At 47.3% G+C, this 16664-nt stretch overlaps 1 protein-coding gene across 1 annotated transcript in view; it reads left to right on the forward strand.

The window, feature by feature from the left end:
* Positions 1-16664, forward strand: part of LOC147662672 (pepsin A-like) — a 55541-nt gene that overhangs the window by 35544 nt on the left and 3333 nt on the right. Inside the window, exon 6 of the mRNA XM_086950987.1 lies at positions 13307-13405. Within this exon, the coding sequence (XP_086807113.1) occupies positions 13307-13405 (99 nt within the window). The remainder of the gene's footprint in view (positions 1-13306; positions 13406-16664) is intronic.

Raw genomic sequence — 16664 nt, forward strand, 5'->3', positions numbered from 1 at the left:
CTGTTTGGGCATCCTGTCAGAGGTCCATTATGTCTGTTGAAGGAGGGATGGGAGTTACCTCTTCAACCCCCTAAGCAGGACATAGTGGACTATGTACTTGGTCTCCACTCCAGGATGGCTGAATATATGAAAAAGGCAACCAAACCCCTTGAGTTTAGCCAGGAATTACAAAAAGCCTGGCATGACCAAAAGGCTGTACTGACTGTTTACCAGCCAGGACAGAAAGTGTGGGTGTTGGAGCCTGTGGCCCCAGCAGCTCTCCCAGACAAGTGGAGTGGACCCCACACTATTGTTGAACAGAAGTGAGAGGTTATCTATTTGGTAGACCTTGGAACTCCCAGGATCCCAAATTGGGTGCTTCATGTTAACAGACTGAAACCTTATGTTGACAGGGCAGACATGGGCTTTCTCATGGCTACTGATGAGGGACAGGAGGAAGAGAGTGATCCTCTCCCTGACCTGCTCCCACAGAACCCTGGTGATGGGTCAGTTGATGGTGTAGCCTTGGCAGGCAGCCTCACTGCTCAGCAACAAGCTGACAGGTGCTCAATCAGTATAGGAACATGTTCTCTCTGACTCCAAGTCAGGCTACCTGGTGCACTCATGAAGTGGACACTGGGGACAGTCTGCCTGTTAAAAATAAGATTTACAGGTAACCTGATCATGTCAGTGACTGTATCAGGAATGAAGTCCAGAAAATGTCGGATTTGGAAGTTTTTGAACCCTCAGATAGCCCTTGGACTAGTCCAGTGGTCTTGGTACCAAAACCTCACACCCAGGGAGGAAAGAGAGAGACAAGGTTTTGTGTTGACTACAGGGGTCTTAACACAGTCACTAGGACTGATGCCCATCCAATCCCAAGAGCAGATGAGCTTATAGATATGTTGGCCTCAGACACATTTCTGAGCACATTCGATCTTAAAGCTAGCTACTGGCAGATCAGATTAGCTGATGATGCAAAGGCCAAGACAGCATTTTCTACCCCTAGTGGGCACTATCAGTTTGTGGTAATGCCATTTGGTTTGAAGAATGCACCTGCCATTTTTCAAAGGTTGGTGAACAAAGTCCTTAAAGGCCTGGAAGGCTATAGTGCAGCCTATCAAGATGATTTTGCTGTCTTTAGCTCCACCTGGGAAGATCACCTGGTCCACCTGAGAAATGTTTTGGAGCCACTGCAGAAAGCAGGCCTAACTATCAAGGCTACTAAGTGCCTGATAGGGCAGAGTTAGGTTGTGTACCTGGGCCCAGGGACGTAAAACAGGCCCCCGCAGCTCACGCGGTGCAGGGGGCCCGAAAATCCAGGGGGCCCCCTCGGCACTGCACTCAGTCCGGAGAGCTCCTAATTGAGCCCGGAGGGGGGCCCTCTACATACCTTGCAGAGAGGCCCCTTCAAATTTCGTTACGCCAGTGCCTGGCCACCTTGTAGGTGAAGGCCAGGTTCAACCATTGCAGAGCAAAATCCAGACCATCATGGACTGGGTTGCTCCAACTACCCAGACTCAGGTCAGAGCTTTCTTGGGCCTGACTGGGAACTACAGAAGGTTTGTCAAGGGATATGGTTCCATTATGACACCCCTGAATGACTTAACTTCTAAAAGAATGCCAAACAAAGTTCAGTGGACAGTTAGCTGTCAAAAGGCATTTGATGACCTGAAGCAGGCCATGTGCACTGCACCAATTCTGCAAAATCCTAACTACTCCAAAGAATTCATTGTCCAAGCAGATGCATCTGCGTTGGGGGTAGGGGCTGTGCTGTCACAATTGAAGGATGAAGGTCAGGACCAGCCAGTAGCTTTTATTAGCAGAAGACTGTCTCCTAGAGAGAAACGTTGGTCAGCTATTGTGAGGTAGGCCTTTGCTGTGATTTGGGCTCCGAAGAAGCTGAGGCCATACTTGTTTGGCACTCACTTCACTGTTCAGACTGACCAGAAGCCCCTCTTATGGCTAAAACAGATGAAGGGTGAAAACCCCAAACTTTTGAGGTGGTCCATTTCCTACAGGGGATGGACTATACAGTGGAACATAGACCTGGTAGTAACCATGCCAATGCAGATGGACTCTCCAGATATTCCACTTAGAACATGAAGACTCAACTGGTCAAGGTTAGTTTAATGTCCCTGCATTTGGGGGGGGGGGGGTGGGGGGGTTGTGTAGGAGAATAGGATCTGCTTATAATGGTTACCCCCACTTTTTGCTGGTGTTTCACTGTTTTTCGACTTTAGTCTGGCTGGGGCCCTGCTATCCAGGACCCCAGCATAGCTGCTTTCTCCATAAATTGATTGCATGTATTTTAGGTACAATCCAGTTTGGTTACTGAGGTACTCTTGTGAGTCCCTAGCATATGGTACACTAGGTACTAAGAGGCAGATTTACAAGCCACTTGCGCCTCTTTTACGCCGCTGTTGCGTCACTTTTGTGACGCAGCGGCGGCGCATAAAAAAGCGCCATGGTGCGGGGTATTTACGACGTGACGCATTTGGGAGATGCGTCATGTTGTGAAGCCCTGTGCCAGGAGCTTTTCCGGCGCGGGGCGGGGCGTTCTACAAGATTTCACTCAGTCACTTTTAGGCCCATGCTGCGTCAAAACCCTGCGCCAGCTTGAAGCAGGCGTAAGGATTGATGCAGCATTAACAAGATAGGGCCTCCCAGAGCATTGCTGGAACTGCATAGCACTTGTGACGCTACTCCAGCAATGCGCCACTTTTACGGCATAGATGCGTGACGCTTCTGTGCCGTTTTTGCCCCATGGAAAGGGCATAGGTACCCCAGAGGCCTACCAGGTGCTGAAGCATGTATTATGCCACCCCTGGAAGCCTTCCAAAATGGCAACACAGGACTGCTGCTACAGCCTGGGTAAGGTGGTGCATGCACCCCTTAGTAAGATATAGGTTACCTATATCTACCTTTAATCACTGACACATAACAACCTATCAGTCACTCCTAAAGCAGGCCTTATCAATCCTGAAGGCAGAGTGATTGGTTTCGTGTGAGAGGGTGCCCATGCATGAGCAGGACCCCTCTGCTGCTTTCGAAATCTATTCTCTGAAGCTGTTCTGTGACAGACCATATACTTTTAAGTGCATTATAACCTCGCTGTAAATGCTAAATTTAGAATGGCTGCATGGAAACATGATGTGTTTGGTGTCAAACACTTTGGAATCCACTTTGGAATCCTGTCATTCCTGGTGCGGGGGTGGAATTCTACCCTTCTAGAGAGAGAAGACATGTACACACTGGTCTGCCCGGTAATAGTTTAAACGAGCCCCAGCATCACAAAATGGATGCTGCAGCCACAGACCCACGTCTGACCTCCTGCTGCTGGACCAAACTCCGCAGGGGGGCCTGGACAATAGGTTTCCTGTCACAGGAAGGTGTAACCACTTCCCAGACAGGCTTTAGTGTATTGGGGCTGGGTGGATGCACTTTGAGAGTGCCAGAAAGTCTGTACTGGGGTCCCATTTGGTGTCCCTGTGCATAGTCCCGTTCAAACGGTAGCAGGTAATCAGCCCCAGCTCTGGCGCGAAACTGGACAAAAGAAATGGGTGTAAACTTTATCACTGAACTGCACTCCGCAGCCGGCAACACCCTCATATCCACGGTGGCCATCCTGGATGAATTCTTAGATTACTATACTACATTTTACACTTCTAGAGCAGATCCCGACGGTAAGGCCCAGACTGCATACCTAGATGAAATCGCATTGGTATTCTTGGAGAAATATATGCTAGGCTTCCTGGCCGAACCAATAACCGTCGCCGACGTCATTCTAGCCATAGATACCCTGCGAGGATCTACTGTCCTGGGATTAGATGGCTTTACTGGAGACATCTATAAAGAGTTCAAGAACATTTTAGCCCCCCAGTTAATTGAGGTATATGCGAAGACTCTAGAAAGGCAAAGTCTCCCCCCCACAATGTGTGAATCTGTCATTATCCTTCTTCCAAAGCCAGGAAAGGAACACAAACAGTGCAGCTCTTATCGGCCGCCTTCCCTGTTAAACTTGGACTACAAAATTTTAGCGAGTCACTTGCCAACAAGCTTTCACAGCTGATGAAATACATAATTTCCCCAATGCAGTCTGGCTTTGTCCCCGGACGTTCCACATCCTTGAACCTCCGAACATTGTTCACTGTGCTGCACAGAACACAGCCCGAAGTCCCGGCGGAGGTGGTGCTACTTGACGCCGAGAAAACATTTGACCCCTTGGAGTGGCCGTTCCTGGTTGAGGTTATGAAGCGAATGGGTCTGCCTTATGGCTTCATTGCAACTGTTTCCTTACTATACAGCGGCCTCACAGTGCAACTACGCTTGAATGGCACTCTGTCAAGGCTGTTTGGGTTACACCTTGGGACCCGTCAGGGATGCCCCCTGTCCCCCCTATTGTTCATTCTCACAATGGACATACTAATTAGGCATTTCCAAGAGCGTCATCTACACAAAGGCCTACAATTCAAGACCGGCTCCCTTTTAGCGTACCTTTATGCGGACAATACCATCCTGTATATCCGTGAACCCCATTTAAACCTGGCCCCTCTGATCCGTGAAATTATCCGTTTGGCAGATTTTCTGGGCTGGGCATAAATTGGCATAAGTCCATCATATTTCAGTTAATGAAGAGCACAGTCAAATGGGATTGTGAATTCCCTCTTGAATGGTGCCAGGACTCAGCTAAGTATCTTGGCATCCATATCCACCTGAACACAACTCAGGCGGGCAGGCTGGCCATATTAAAAATGGTGGTACGCCCCAAATTTTTAACAATATTCCTGTGCCCCTGGCAGGCAGTTTCCTTCGCACCCTATGGACACTCATGATCAGACTGGTATGGGTGGTAAACGGCCTCGCATGCGTTGGTCCATCCTGACCCTGCCATACGACATTTTAACATCCCAGATTTCCAATTGTACTATTTGGTGGCCCAATGCCGCTACGCACATGCCTGGTTTGACCCTGACGCCCGTATCCCATTTTTGAGACTAGAGGCGGACCTAGTTTTACTGGGCAAATTGAGTGAGGTGTTGCCGGTTGGCTTCCGACGAGACAGGTGGGACATTCAGATGACTTTGTAGCAGACTTTGTGATCATTTCGCCGCTTTGCTCATTTACATTTTAACTTGCTTGCATAACTCTGTTGCAGAAATAGCGCTTTTCCCCCAAGCCCTCTTGCCGGTCTGACCCCTCCGCCTCCATTTTGTTGATAGTGTCCTCCTCCTTAGCCCGCCCCGCCTCCCAGCTGAACCGCCCCCGCCCCTCCCCCTCCACTATCCATATATGACAGTTGCTCCCGCGCGCAGCGTTTACGCGCAGCGACCGCGCCCAATCCGCGCCGAAGGTGCGCCAAAGGTAAGCCCGTCTACGCCCGTCCGCGCCTGGACCGCGCCCAGCGCCAGACCCCCTGCCCCTCGCGCTACCCTGCCCTCCCGCATTACCTACGATGCCGCAACCCTCCTAGCCCTTAACCCCGGTCGCGCCCCCAACTGCGTCCAAGCTGCTCCTGGACACACCCATGGACCTTTCTCCTGCTACTCCTGCAAATTCAGCGGCACCAACAACTACTCCGCTACGACCACTCCACAGACTCCCGACCCCAACCACCTACAATGCATCCTTCTCAACACCCGCTCGGTCCACAGACACGCCATTGACCTATGGAATCTACTAGACACCATCTCTCCAGACGTCGCCTTCCTAACAGTAACATGGATGAACGCCTCCTCCGCCCCAGACATCACCATTGCCATCCCTGAAGACTATAAGATCACACGCAAGGACCGTTCCGGCCACACAGGAGGAGGAATCGCTATCGTCCATAAGAAATCTATCCGCATCTCAACCAGCTCTGACGCCAACCTCGCCAACTCCGAACACCTTCACTTCCAAATCCACATCGACCCCAAGACCACACTCAGAGGCACCCTCCTCTACAGACCACCAGGACCCCGCGCAACATTCAGTGAAGACATCACGGACTTCATCACTCCACACGCGCTCCCCTCCAAAGACTACATCCTTCTGGGAGACCTCAACTTTCACCTTGAAAAGATCAACGACCGCAACACCACCACCCTCCTGGACAACCTCGCCAACCTCGGACTTAAACAACTAGTCACTTCCCCCACCCACATCGCAGGTCACACACTTGACCCCATCTTCTCCTCCAGCAATCATGTCTCCTTCAGCCACACTACGGATCTCCTCTGGACTGACCACAGCTGCGTTCACTTCACCTACAACAAGCCAAAACCCACCAACCACCTCCAACCAACTCTGTAAAGAAACTGGAACAAAATAACCACCGACCAGATCTCCGCATCGCTCCTTCTAAACACCCCAGCCCACTCTTCTAACCCAAAGCAAGCCGCCGCCAACCTCACACTATGTTTATCCAATACCGCCGACACCTTAGCACCACTGAAAAAACGTCACAGCAAACCTGGCAGCAAGAAGGCCTCATGGTTCAACGAGGATCTTAAGAAGTCCAAGAAACTCTGCCGCTCCCTTGAAAAGGCCTGGAAAAAAGACCCAACCACTAGCACCAAGGACGCCTTCAAAAACGCCACCCGCACTCACCACCAACTAATCCGAAAGGCCAAGAAAACAGCATTCAAGGATCGACTTGACAACAACGCCCACAACAGCAAGGAACTTTTCAACATCGTCAAGGAATTTTCCAATCCCTCGGCCAACTCCAACGACATCACCCCCTCTCAAGCCCTCTGCGACTCCCTAGCCTCATTCTTCCACAACAAGATTGCAGACATCCACAACAGCTTCGACAACCAACCCGGAGACCAACCCATCCAACCATTTGCTGAACATCCTCCCCCCGTCAACACCCTTAACGACTGGAACCCAATCTCCACTGAGGACACAATTCGCCTGATGAATTCCATCCACTCAGGATCCCCCACAGACCCATGTCCTCACCACACCGTCATAGCACCGCACCTCCGAGACGTCATCAACTGCTCCTTCAACTCCGCCTCCTTCCCGGACAAGTGGAAACACGCTGAACTCACCGCCCTTCTGAAAAAACCCACAGCGGACCCCACCGAACTCAAAAATTACCGCCCCATTTCGCTCCTTCCATTCCCGGCCAAAGTCATCGAGAAAGCTGTCAACAACCAGCTCGCCGCTTTCCTCGAATCCAACAAATCACTCGACTCCTCACAATCTGGCTTCCGAGCAAAACACAGCACTGAGACCGCCCTCATCGCTGCAACAGACGACATTCGAACTCTACTGGACAATGGAGACACAGTCGCCCTCATCCTCCTCGACCTCTCTGCAGCATTCGACACAGTCTGCCACAGCACCCTCTTACAACGCCTCAATAACATCGGAATACAAGGAAAAGCACTTGAATGGATCACCTCGTTCCTCACCGGAAGAACCCAGAGAGTCCGCCTTCCACCATTCAAATCCGAGGCCACTGAAGTAATCTGCGGCGTACCCCAAGGGTCCTCACTCAGCCCCACCCTCTTCAACGTATACATGAGCCCCCTCGCGACCATCGCACGCCAACACAACCTCAACATCATCTCCTACGCAGACGACACTCAACTAATCCTTTCTCTCACCAATGACCCCAGCACAGCCAAAACTAACCTACACGAAGGAATGAAAGAAGTTGCCGAATGGATGAAACAAAGCCGTCTGAAACTGAACTCAGACAAAACAGAAGTCCTCATCTTAGGCACATCCCCCTCTGCATGGGACGACTCTTGGTGGCCGGAAGCCCTTGGAAAAGCACCCATCCCGACAGACCACGCACGGAACCTAGGCGTCATCCTGGATTCTTCACTCTCAATGAACAGACAAGTCAGCGCCGTATCCTCATCCTGCTTCAACATTCTCCGCATGCTCAAAAAAACTTTTCGCTGGATCCCCACCGAAACAAGGAAAACAGTCACCCATGCTCTGGTCACGAGCCAACTGGACTACGGAAACACCCTCTACGCAGGTACTACCGCTAAACTCCAGAAGAAACTCCAACGAACCCAAAACGCCTCAGCCAGGATCATATTAGACATACCGCGCAACGAACACATCTCCGGTCACCTGAAAGACCTCCACTGGCTACCCGTCAATAAGAGAATCACTTTCCGACTGCTAACCCACGCACACAAATCACTCTACGACATCGGACCAGAATGCCTTAACTCACGACTGTCCTTCTACACCCCCTCCCGCCAACTACGTTCTTCCAGCCAAGCCCTCGCCACTGTACCTCGCATCAACAAGACCACCATGGGAGGCAGATCCTTCTCTCACCTGGCTGCCAAAACATGGAACTCACTCCCCGCCTACCTTCGCCTTACCCAGAACCACCTAGCATTCAGAAAGCAACTTAAAACGTGGATATTAGACAAGTAATCCTCCTCCCCTTCCTAAGCGCCTTGAGACCCTCTGGGTATGTAGTGCGCTATATAAATTATCTGACTTGACTTGACTTGACTGCTTGGGCTTGGGACAAGCTGAGAAAGCAGACAGGTGCTACATCTCTATAGTCTTCTGCTCTGCCATTGCTCAATGCCAGATGGTTCCCACTCACTGGAGAAGGAATAGTACAGCGCGTGTTGGCAGCAGCTGACATTGGGAAGATAGGCGATTTGCTCTCGGGGGGCCATATCTTCTCGATAGACGAGGACGACAGGTTCAGCTTTATGACTCGCTTCTTAATGAACAGAATGAAATCTGCATTGCGTGCGGCATTTCCCTCATATCTGGTCGAACCGAATTCGTTCCCCCGCTTAGTTTGGTCCTGGAGAATATGAATGGTGCACGCCTCATTTCCAAACTGTACAAGGCATGCGCCCAAATGCTCCCTGCAGAAGACTTCAAGATTAGACAGGAATGGGAGGCAGATACTGGTAGAGAGATCACAGTTGACCAATGGGAGATGTGTTGCAGGGTCACCCGAGACGTATCACTTAACAGTCGCCATAAGTTATTACATTTCAAATTTCTCCGCCATGCCTACTTTACGCCAGCCAAGGCCCAGAAGATCGATTCTACTAAGTCACACAATTGTTTAAAATGCTTATCCCCGCATGCTGACTTTATGCATGTGACCTGGACCTGTCCTCGCCTACAGTACTACTGGGCGGCGGTGCATGTTCCCCTTCCTGAAATTGCTCTCATGGGTTACACAGTTCAGATCCCCAAGAAATAAAGGAGATTGGCGTCTCTGGCTCTCTTGCTAGCAAAGAGGGAGGTGGCCATTCACTGGGGCAGGAAGTCAGCCCCCAAACTACAAGATTGGCTGAACAGCTTAGTATTTTGCAACACCAATGCAGAATTGTACGCCAGTCTTATGTCACCGACATCCAGACCCAAAAACATCTGGGGGCCACTGAGGGTACACCTGGACTCTACCAAGCAGGCTGCCATTGCACAGGTAGATAATGGCAAAGTGCCGAAAGGAGTGGGCTGAGGGACCGATGCTGGACATGCTGTTTAGAATGCTTGCACCACTGTTTAGAATGCTTGCAATACAATAACTGCTTTAGTATTACGGCTTTGAGTGGGATTGTGGGTGGTGGTGGGGGGGAAAGCGGATACTGACGATTAATAGATGTGGCCACTGTACTGGTCAATATGTTGTCCATTTTGATATCACGGAATGACAGGATCGATTTGTTTTGGATGCCTATAGACTTTATGCAATGCAATGTAAACGTTATCCTTTATTCAAAAAATAAAGTGTGTTAAAAAAAAAAAAGGAAATGGGTGTAGCCACCCCTCTTTCCAGACCCTCCCATACGTGGATCCCCAGAGAATGTCCAACCCCTTTTCTTAGTATAAGTAAGGGACCCCTGGCAACATGACTTTAGATTGCACCTGGACGAAACTCTGAAACAGAATCCTGGAACTTCAACGCTCTTCTAACAAATAGAGGACATAAGAATCTCCCTTGGTGTCAAGGAGTGACTCCCCTGTTTAAACAGGTACCAATGAATCATTTGCCGGTCTTTATCTTCGAAGCTCCCGCCGTACTCCATAGTACCTGCAGCCCAGGAAGAAGATTTCCAGACTTCTCAAAGGCTTACCTGAGTCTCCAGCAAAGCTGAGACCCGCAATCCTCATAAGTGACGTGGAACCGGAAATCTGGACAACATGCACATTTGCCAAGTTCATTGACTTCCTGAGGTCTCTTGAAGTTGTGCTTTGGGTTAATTGTAACCAAAGCCCTGAGCATTATCTGCACTGAAGATTGTGGGCCTACACTCCACGAGTGTTCCGTGAGCCTGCTTCTTGCATTTCCCCTTGAGGCGCCTTTGCGATCCCTAGTCCTTCGACTGGTGGGTCCCCTCTAAGGTAACTCTGATTTTCCTTGGGCTTCCCTGGTTGCTTTAGACGTGCCCTGACTTCCTACCAAGTGATGAGTCACTCAGACCTTGCTGGTATTCACCGTAGCCGATCTCTGCTTTCTGCATGGATTGCTGTTGCCAAGGCTTGTTGGGTCCAATCCGGGGATGGACACCTCAGCACTTGACAACTTTTGTGGGACAGCTTGAATCCAGCTTCTGGTTGTCGTCGATGTCGCCGGGACCTCGTGGCTGAAGAGTCAAGCTTCACCTTCTTCTCCTGAAATCACCCAACATCGGTGGGCATCCGCCTATCGTGCTCCTGGTCACTGGTAAGTGACCCAGACTCTGTTCCCTCTTCTTTCAGGTTCCTCTCATCTTTGATCCAGGCTTGGATCACACCGGACACTTTCTACTTGGACGGTTGCAGCACTTTGCAGCAGATCGCCATTGAAAACGACGACGAACCCCGACAAGAAAAGACACCTATGCACCCGGCTTCCCTGGGTGAGGTAACTCGAGTACTCCAGTGCTCCCGTGGGTGTTGACTCTAGAACCTCCTAGTTCTAAAGGGGTTTGCTCCAAGTCCTTTTCTAAGTGTCCTTTATCCTTAAAATTCCAACCGTTACTTTCCCCATAGAAGTTAATGGTGATTCGCGGCTGTGTTCACACACTGCATATGTCCCCCGTGGGTCCCCTGTGTCACAACCTTGGGTGGTTCCTGGTGGCCCCAGTGGTTCTAAAGGCTCTAGGCCTTGTGTCTATGCAAGTCGTAGTTCTTATACCACTTTCTTAATATATGGTTTGGTACGCCCCTATAGCTCAACGTATATTGTGCTAATTTACTGTGTGCAATTAAGTTCACTGAATGTACTTTTGCCTCTAGCCTCATAAAGAGACTAGAGGGATGTGTTTAGAATAAATACATATATCTTATATATATACCTGGTGTGGTTCTCCATTCATTTGGTCATTCACGAGATTATAGACTGGTAAAACAAGCTGCTTTACATTCCTTCAAGACTTAGCCTGAAGGCTGCTCTCCACAGCTACCACTAGGATAGCTTTCTATTAAGGCTGTCTTTAACCTACCATCAATAAGGCTTGTATGGATTGGTGCAAGGTGCCAACTAGAATAGTGGACAGCATATGCCAGGCCAACTTCTCACAGCTGGGTCTAAATTGAGGTGGCACGTTGACCAAAATAGCAATGAACTGTGATGCGACCCGAGAAATTACCAGTGGCTGAGATTAATCGGCATTCTATCCATCAGTGATTGCCTATTCATCACTGTGTCGCCCTAAGCAGGACGGGTATGCCCAGGCATTGGTCCTCTGCACACTGCACCACTGGAAGCACTAGGCCTGGACATAATTGCAATTACTAAAGTTGTGCTGTCATCAGTGTAGGCAAATGTAGGCTGCACAGGTATAATAGTTCTCAATCTGTTTGTTACTTTATAATACCCAACTTTTCGTGACCCTACCGCTTAGAAGTCACAATAAAAGAAAGAGATTTCTCCAAATATTCAAGCAATGAAAAGGAGCACACAATTATACACAATTAGTTTGTGAAATACAATCAATATATCAAAATCCACAAAATCCAAAAGTATTGAGCAAAGAGTCTTGAAGTTTCTTTGTTCAATTATTCTTTATTTGCAGTCATATGCGATATGCATACATCAGCCCAGCCAACACGTTTCTTCCAACATGGACTTACTCAGGGTTGGGTATATCTTTCAAAAATAGCTGATACGATCTCCTTTATATTCCGATGTTAACATACGCTGGGATTCCTCGCATCGTCCAGAGTATCATAGGTTTAACGGATAATTGCCTTCATATCCAATCTGCAGTGTTCTTTATTCAAGTTTGAATGTCGTCTCAGATTTCTTTATAGTTTAAAACCTTCATCCTTTCAAAGATCCTAACAATATATCCTGAACTGATCTGCATTGTACAGATAGGTCAGTCTCTAAACCTTCCCTGCTGCACCTATACCCCTGCTACCAGCACTGCGCTGTTAAAAGAACTTGTTGCATTTTTTGGCCATGAAGCATAACATAATACAAAGCCACACTCACTATGCAGTGCACTTCTGCCCCTCACAAGGTGCAGGATACGTGGAAGATATTAAAAGTAGCTTTACAACACTGGCTTTTTGGTAATCTTTCCAGTTCCTTCCTTTTCCAACATTATTTATTAAAATTTAGTTAAAGAAATTATCAAATTCCAATTTTACACCGGCGGGCTTACAAGCCCATGTTAAAAGTGACACGCCGGCAGCGCGAGGGGCTTGTAATTAAGCCCCTGAATCTGTTCCATTCACTGGACAGTAAACCCTCAGCCAACTATAAATAACTTTGGGCCATATTATCAAGAAAGGGTGAGACATTATCGCCGCTTTTATCGGCAGGAAACTGCCGCTAAAGCGGCGATAATTGCCTTGATAATATGCCCTTGTGAATTCCCATAGAAGCCCAGGTATAAGGCTAGTACTTATAAAAGAGACCCCCATCCAGTTTTACTAATTTTGAAACAATCTGACGGCATGTCAGTTCAGAAGATGTAACCAACTTGCTGTCACTGCTGCGGATCCTATTTATGTTAAACAGTTTCCCACTGGTACAGATTGATGAATTCAGAAGCCACTACTTTTCACTCAGGCCAGACAGAGCTCCATGTGTTTTCACCAGTGTGAGACTACTCCCAGGGCCCGATGGAACCACCTGATCTCTATAGCAACTGAATCTGAATCTAGGATATAAAAGCAAAGAGGCTATCATACGAGAAGCTGCCCCTTGTTTCATGATGGCCAGCACATTTCTCAATTCCATGTTTGATGCCAGCAGTTATATACATTTTAAATGCATCTGACCTGCAATTTCTAAACATCTTCAAATTATTAACTCTACCTTTCTGTTGTCACAAGATATCTATGATATTTGCATCTAACTTATGATAAAATGTTTTCTCTTCTTCCTAAACTTTAGCATTTTGTTGACTGTAGCACTATTAGTGATTTACCAGACTTGTATTTCACCATCAACGGGAAGGCGTTCAACGTGCCTGCCAGAGCCTACATCAACCAGGTAGGTGATAGTCAAGCTCTTTCCGTCCTTTGAATCTCCTTACACCACTCTTCTCTCAGACAGGCTGGTCCACAGCTCACATAACATGGCTGCTTGAGCTGGAGTTTTCTCTAACTTTACCCCAAATCTATCCAAAGCTGTTACCATCTTTGTCCTCTTCCATTGCTCTTTGGTTAATCCCCTCACACATTCCTGTTCTTTCTCCTGCTTGCTATTTTCTCTTTCTCCTTTTTCACATATCCTTCGATCTGTGGGGTCTCACCTTTCCTCTCTGTTCTGTATAGTAAATCTGTGTTCTGTGTCGTCTCACAACTGTGCTGCGTCTCCTCCATCTCTTTCCATGCTGCCCTATCCCACTTCTTTGTTCTCAGTTAATTCTCCTATCGCACTCTTCTGTTTTGGTTTTTCCCATGTCTTTCTGTGCTGTCCCCTCCAATCTCTGTTGTGTCTCTCCTTTCTCCTTCTATCTTAATGCTCTATTTTTCCTATATCTATATTCCTTCTCCTTAAATTTCTGTTTTACATCTCATCCCTCTATTCTTTCTCTACTTTCTCTCTTTTCTGCTCTTTCTATATCTTTGTTTTTGTTTGTTTCCTTCTATATCTCGGTTCTTCCACTCTTCTCATTGCATTAATAGTGAAATCTCTCTGCATAGTCATAAACTTTATTCGACAATTAAGTCATAAAAGTGTACATAAAATCCACATTTTTCCATAAAAATTTCAATAAAATGTATACAATAAATATTTAAAAAAGGAATTAAACTACAAGAGACAATTGCTGAATCAATTTACATAAATAGATAAAATCGAAAAAAAAATGGCTATATGAACGCCATAGCTCAAGGGATGGAAGTTCCCAAATCATGGAAAGGCGCAGAAATAGTGCTGGTGTATGAAAAAGGGGACAAGTCGTCAGCAGGCAATTATAGGCCCATAAGTCTGATTGATTCTATAAAAAAAGTTATGGGTCGGCTGGTCTTGGGTAAAATCCAGTCCTGGATAGATGATGATAACATTCTGAGTCATCTCCAGGCTGGCTTCCGCCCAAAAACCAGTACTATAGATCAGGTCTTCCGGTTCATCATCTTATACTGGAATACGGTGGTCCTGGATAAGGGTGCCCTATATGCCGTATTTGTGGACTTAAGGGCAGCCTTTGACCTGGTTCCCCGTAATAAATTGTGGCAAGTGCTTGCCGAGCTAGGGATGGCACCTGAACTATTGAGCCTGATCGTCCGCCTGCATGAGGATACATTCGCTCGGGTTCGATGGGGTTGCCAGGGAGAGGTTACGGAGCCCTTCCCTGTTGAGCGGGGAGTGAGACAAGGTTGCGTCATGGTGCCTACCTTGTTCTCGCTCTTTGTGAACGGGGTGGCGAACTTCCTCTCCCTGGTCCCGACCGATGCCGCGGCGATGTCTGGGGAGCGGGTCCCGATCCTCATGTTTGCGAACGACACCATGATAATTTCGAAAACACCAAGTGGGCTCCAGCGTGCCTTGAAGATTTTTGAATACTTTTGCTTGGATAGGGGCCTTGAAATAAATATGGCAAAAACTAAGTTCATGGTTCTTACTGGCCGTAAACCTGCTGGGTTTGTTAGAACTTTCAGAGGGAGGATATATATGAATTAAACACCGCTGGAGCGGGTTGACTCCTTTACTTACTTGGGGGTAACCCTCCAGAGCGATCTGGGGTGGAATAGCCAATTAGATATTGCAGTGCTAAAACATCGCCAGCAGGCTGGTATCCTTCTGAAAAGGTTTAATTCCTCAGTGACAAAGCCCATTAGTCCATTATTAGAAGTATATGGAATGAAGGTGGTAAGTTCGGCACTTTACGGTGCCGAACTTTGGGGTTTTGAGAATTTAAGAAATCTGACATTAGCAGAAAATGAATTTCTGCAAAAAGCCACTAGTGTTCCTATAAGTACCCCGTTAATACCTTTAATGTGGGACCTTGGGAAAAAAATGGTCCAAGACCTTGCCTGTCTACGCCCGTTATTGTACTGGCGACGGATATGGACCACGGATGAACTACAGCATTATGCACGGGGCCTGATGGAGATAATCGCTAAAGACTCATCCCAAAAAATACTCTGGTTAAAGGCCCTTAGGACCCTGTTATTTAGATTGGGAATGAGGGAGCTATGGGTCGACCCGGAAAATGCTGCATTCCCCTCTAAGAAAACCATGAAAGAAAAGTATTGGGAGATGGTTAATTTAGATGCCTGTACAAAGGGCCTTTCCTCACATCTAACAGGCCGTTTTCTGGAGTTTAAGGCCCAACTGAAGCTGGAAATATATTGGGATGCCATAGAGAAACAGCAGGATCGTAAACTTTATTTTCAATTCAGAGTTGGCTCCCTCCCATTAAGGTCATTTACAGCTAAATTGTCAGGAGAAAACGATAATGATAAATGCCCAAGGTGTGGAGAGGAACAAGAGACTCTAAGTCACCTCCTTTTCTTTTGTCCTCTGTATGTTGCCCCTAGATCTATGTGGGTTAAGCCTATTTGTAAATTGCTTGGTACCCGCCGGCACGAGGAGGCCTAAATAATTTTTTGTACAGACCCTAGCCCCCCAATCGCAATTGCTGTAGCCAAGTTTCGGAGATGGGCATGGGTAATTCGGCCTAAACAATTTGAGGTAGAGGTATGAAAAATATGTTTTATTACCCATAAGATAGTCGTAAACATGTGGATTGTCCTACTGAAATGAGTTTGGTCCAATGCTTCCATGATCTGTAAATATATGATTGAGTTTTTTTAAAAATTATTTTATCTATTTATGTAAATTGATTCGGCAATTGTCTCTTGTAGTTTAATTCCTTTTTTAAATATTTATTGTATACATTTTATTGAAATTTTTATGGAAAAATGTGGATTTTATGTACACTTTTATGACTTAATTGTCGAAAAAAGTTTATGACTATGAAATCTCTCTGTATCTTGTCCGGATCCTCCTATCTCTCTGGTCTGTCTCTACACATATCCCTGTTTGCTCTACTTCATCTCTGTGTTGTCATCACCCTGTGTTCAATATCATCCTATCTCTGTGTGTTTTTAGTTAACATCTCTGCACTGTCTTCTTCCAATGCTCTCTGTTTTGTCCCGTCCTACATCTTAGTTCTTTCTTCTCTTTTATGTCTTCTCTATCATTGTTTATCTCTGCTCTATCTCAACACTTTGTTTTGTCTTGTCTCATAACTGTGCTGTCTTTTGCCACTGTCCTCTATTGTGTATGTTTTTATGTTTAT

This window comes from Lissotriton vulgaris, unplaced genomic scaffold (genome assembly GCF_964263255.1).
Source record: "Lissotriton vulgaris unplaced genomic scaffold, aLisVul1.2 SCAFFOLD_275, whole genome shotgun sequence".
Taxonomy (NCBI): Eukaryota; Metazoa; Chordata; class Amphibia; order Caudata; family Salamandridae; genus Lissotriton; species Lissotriton vulgaris.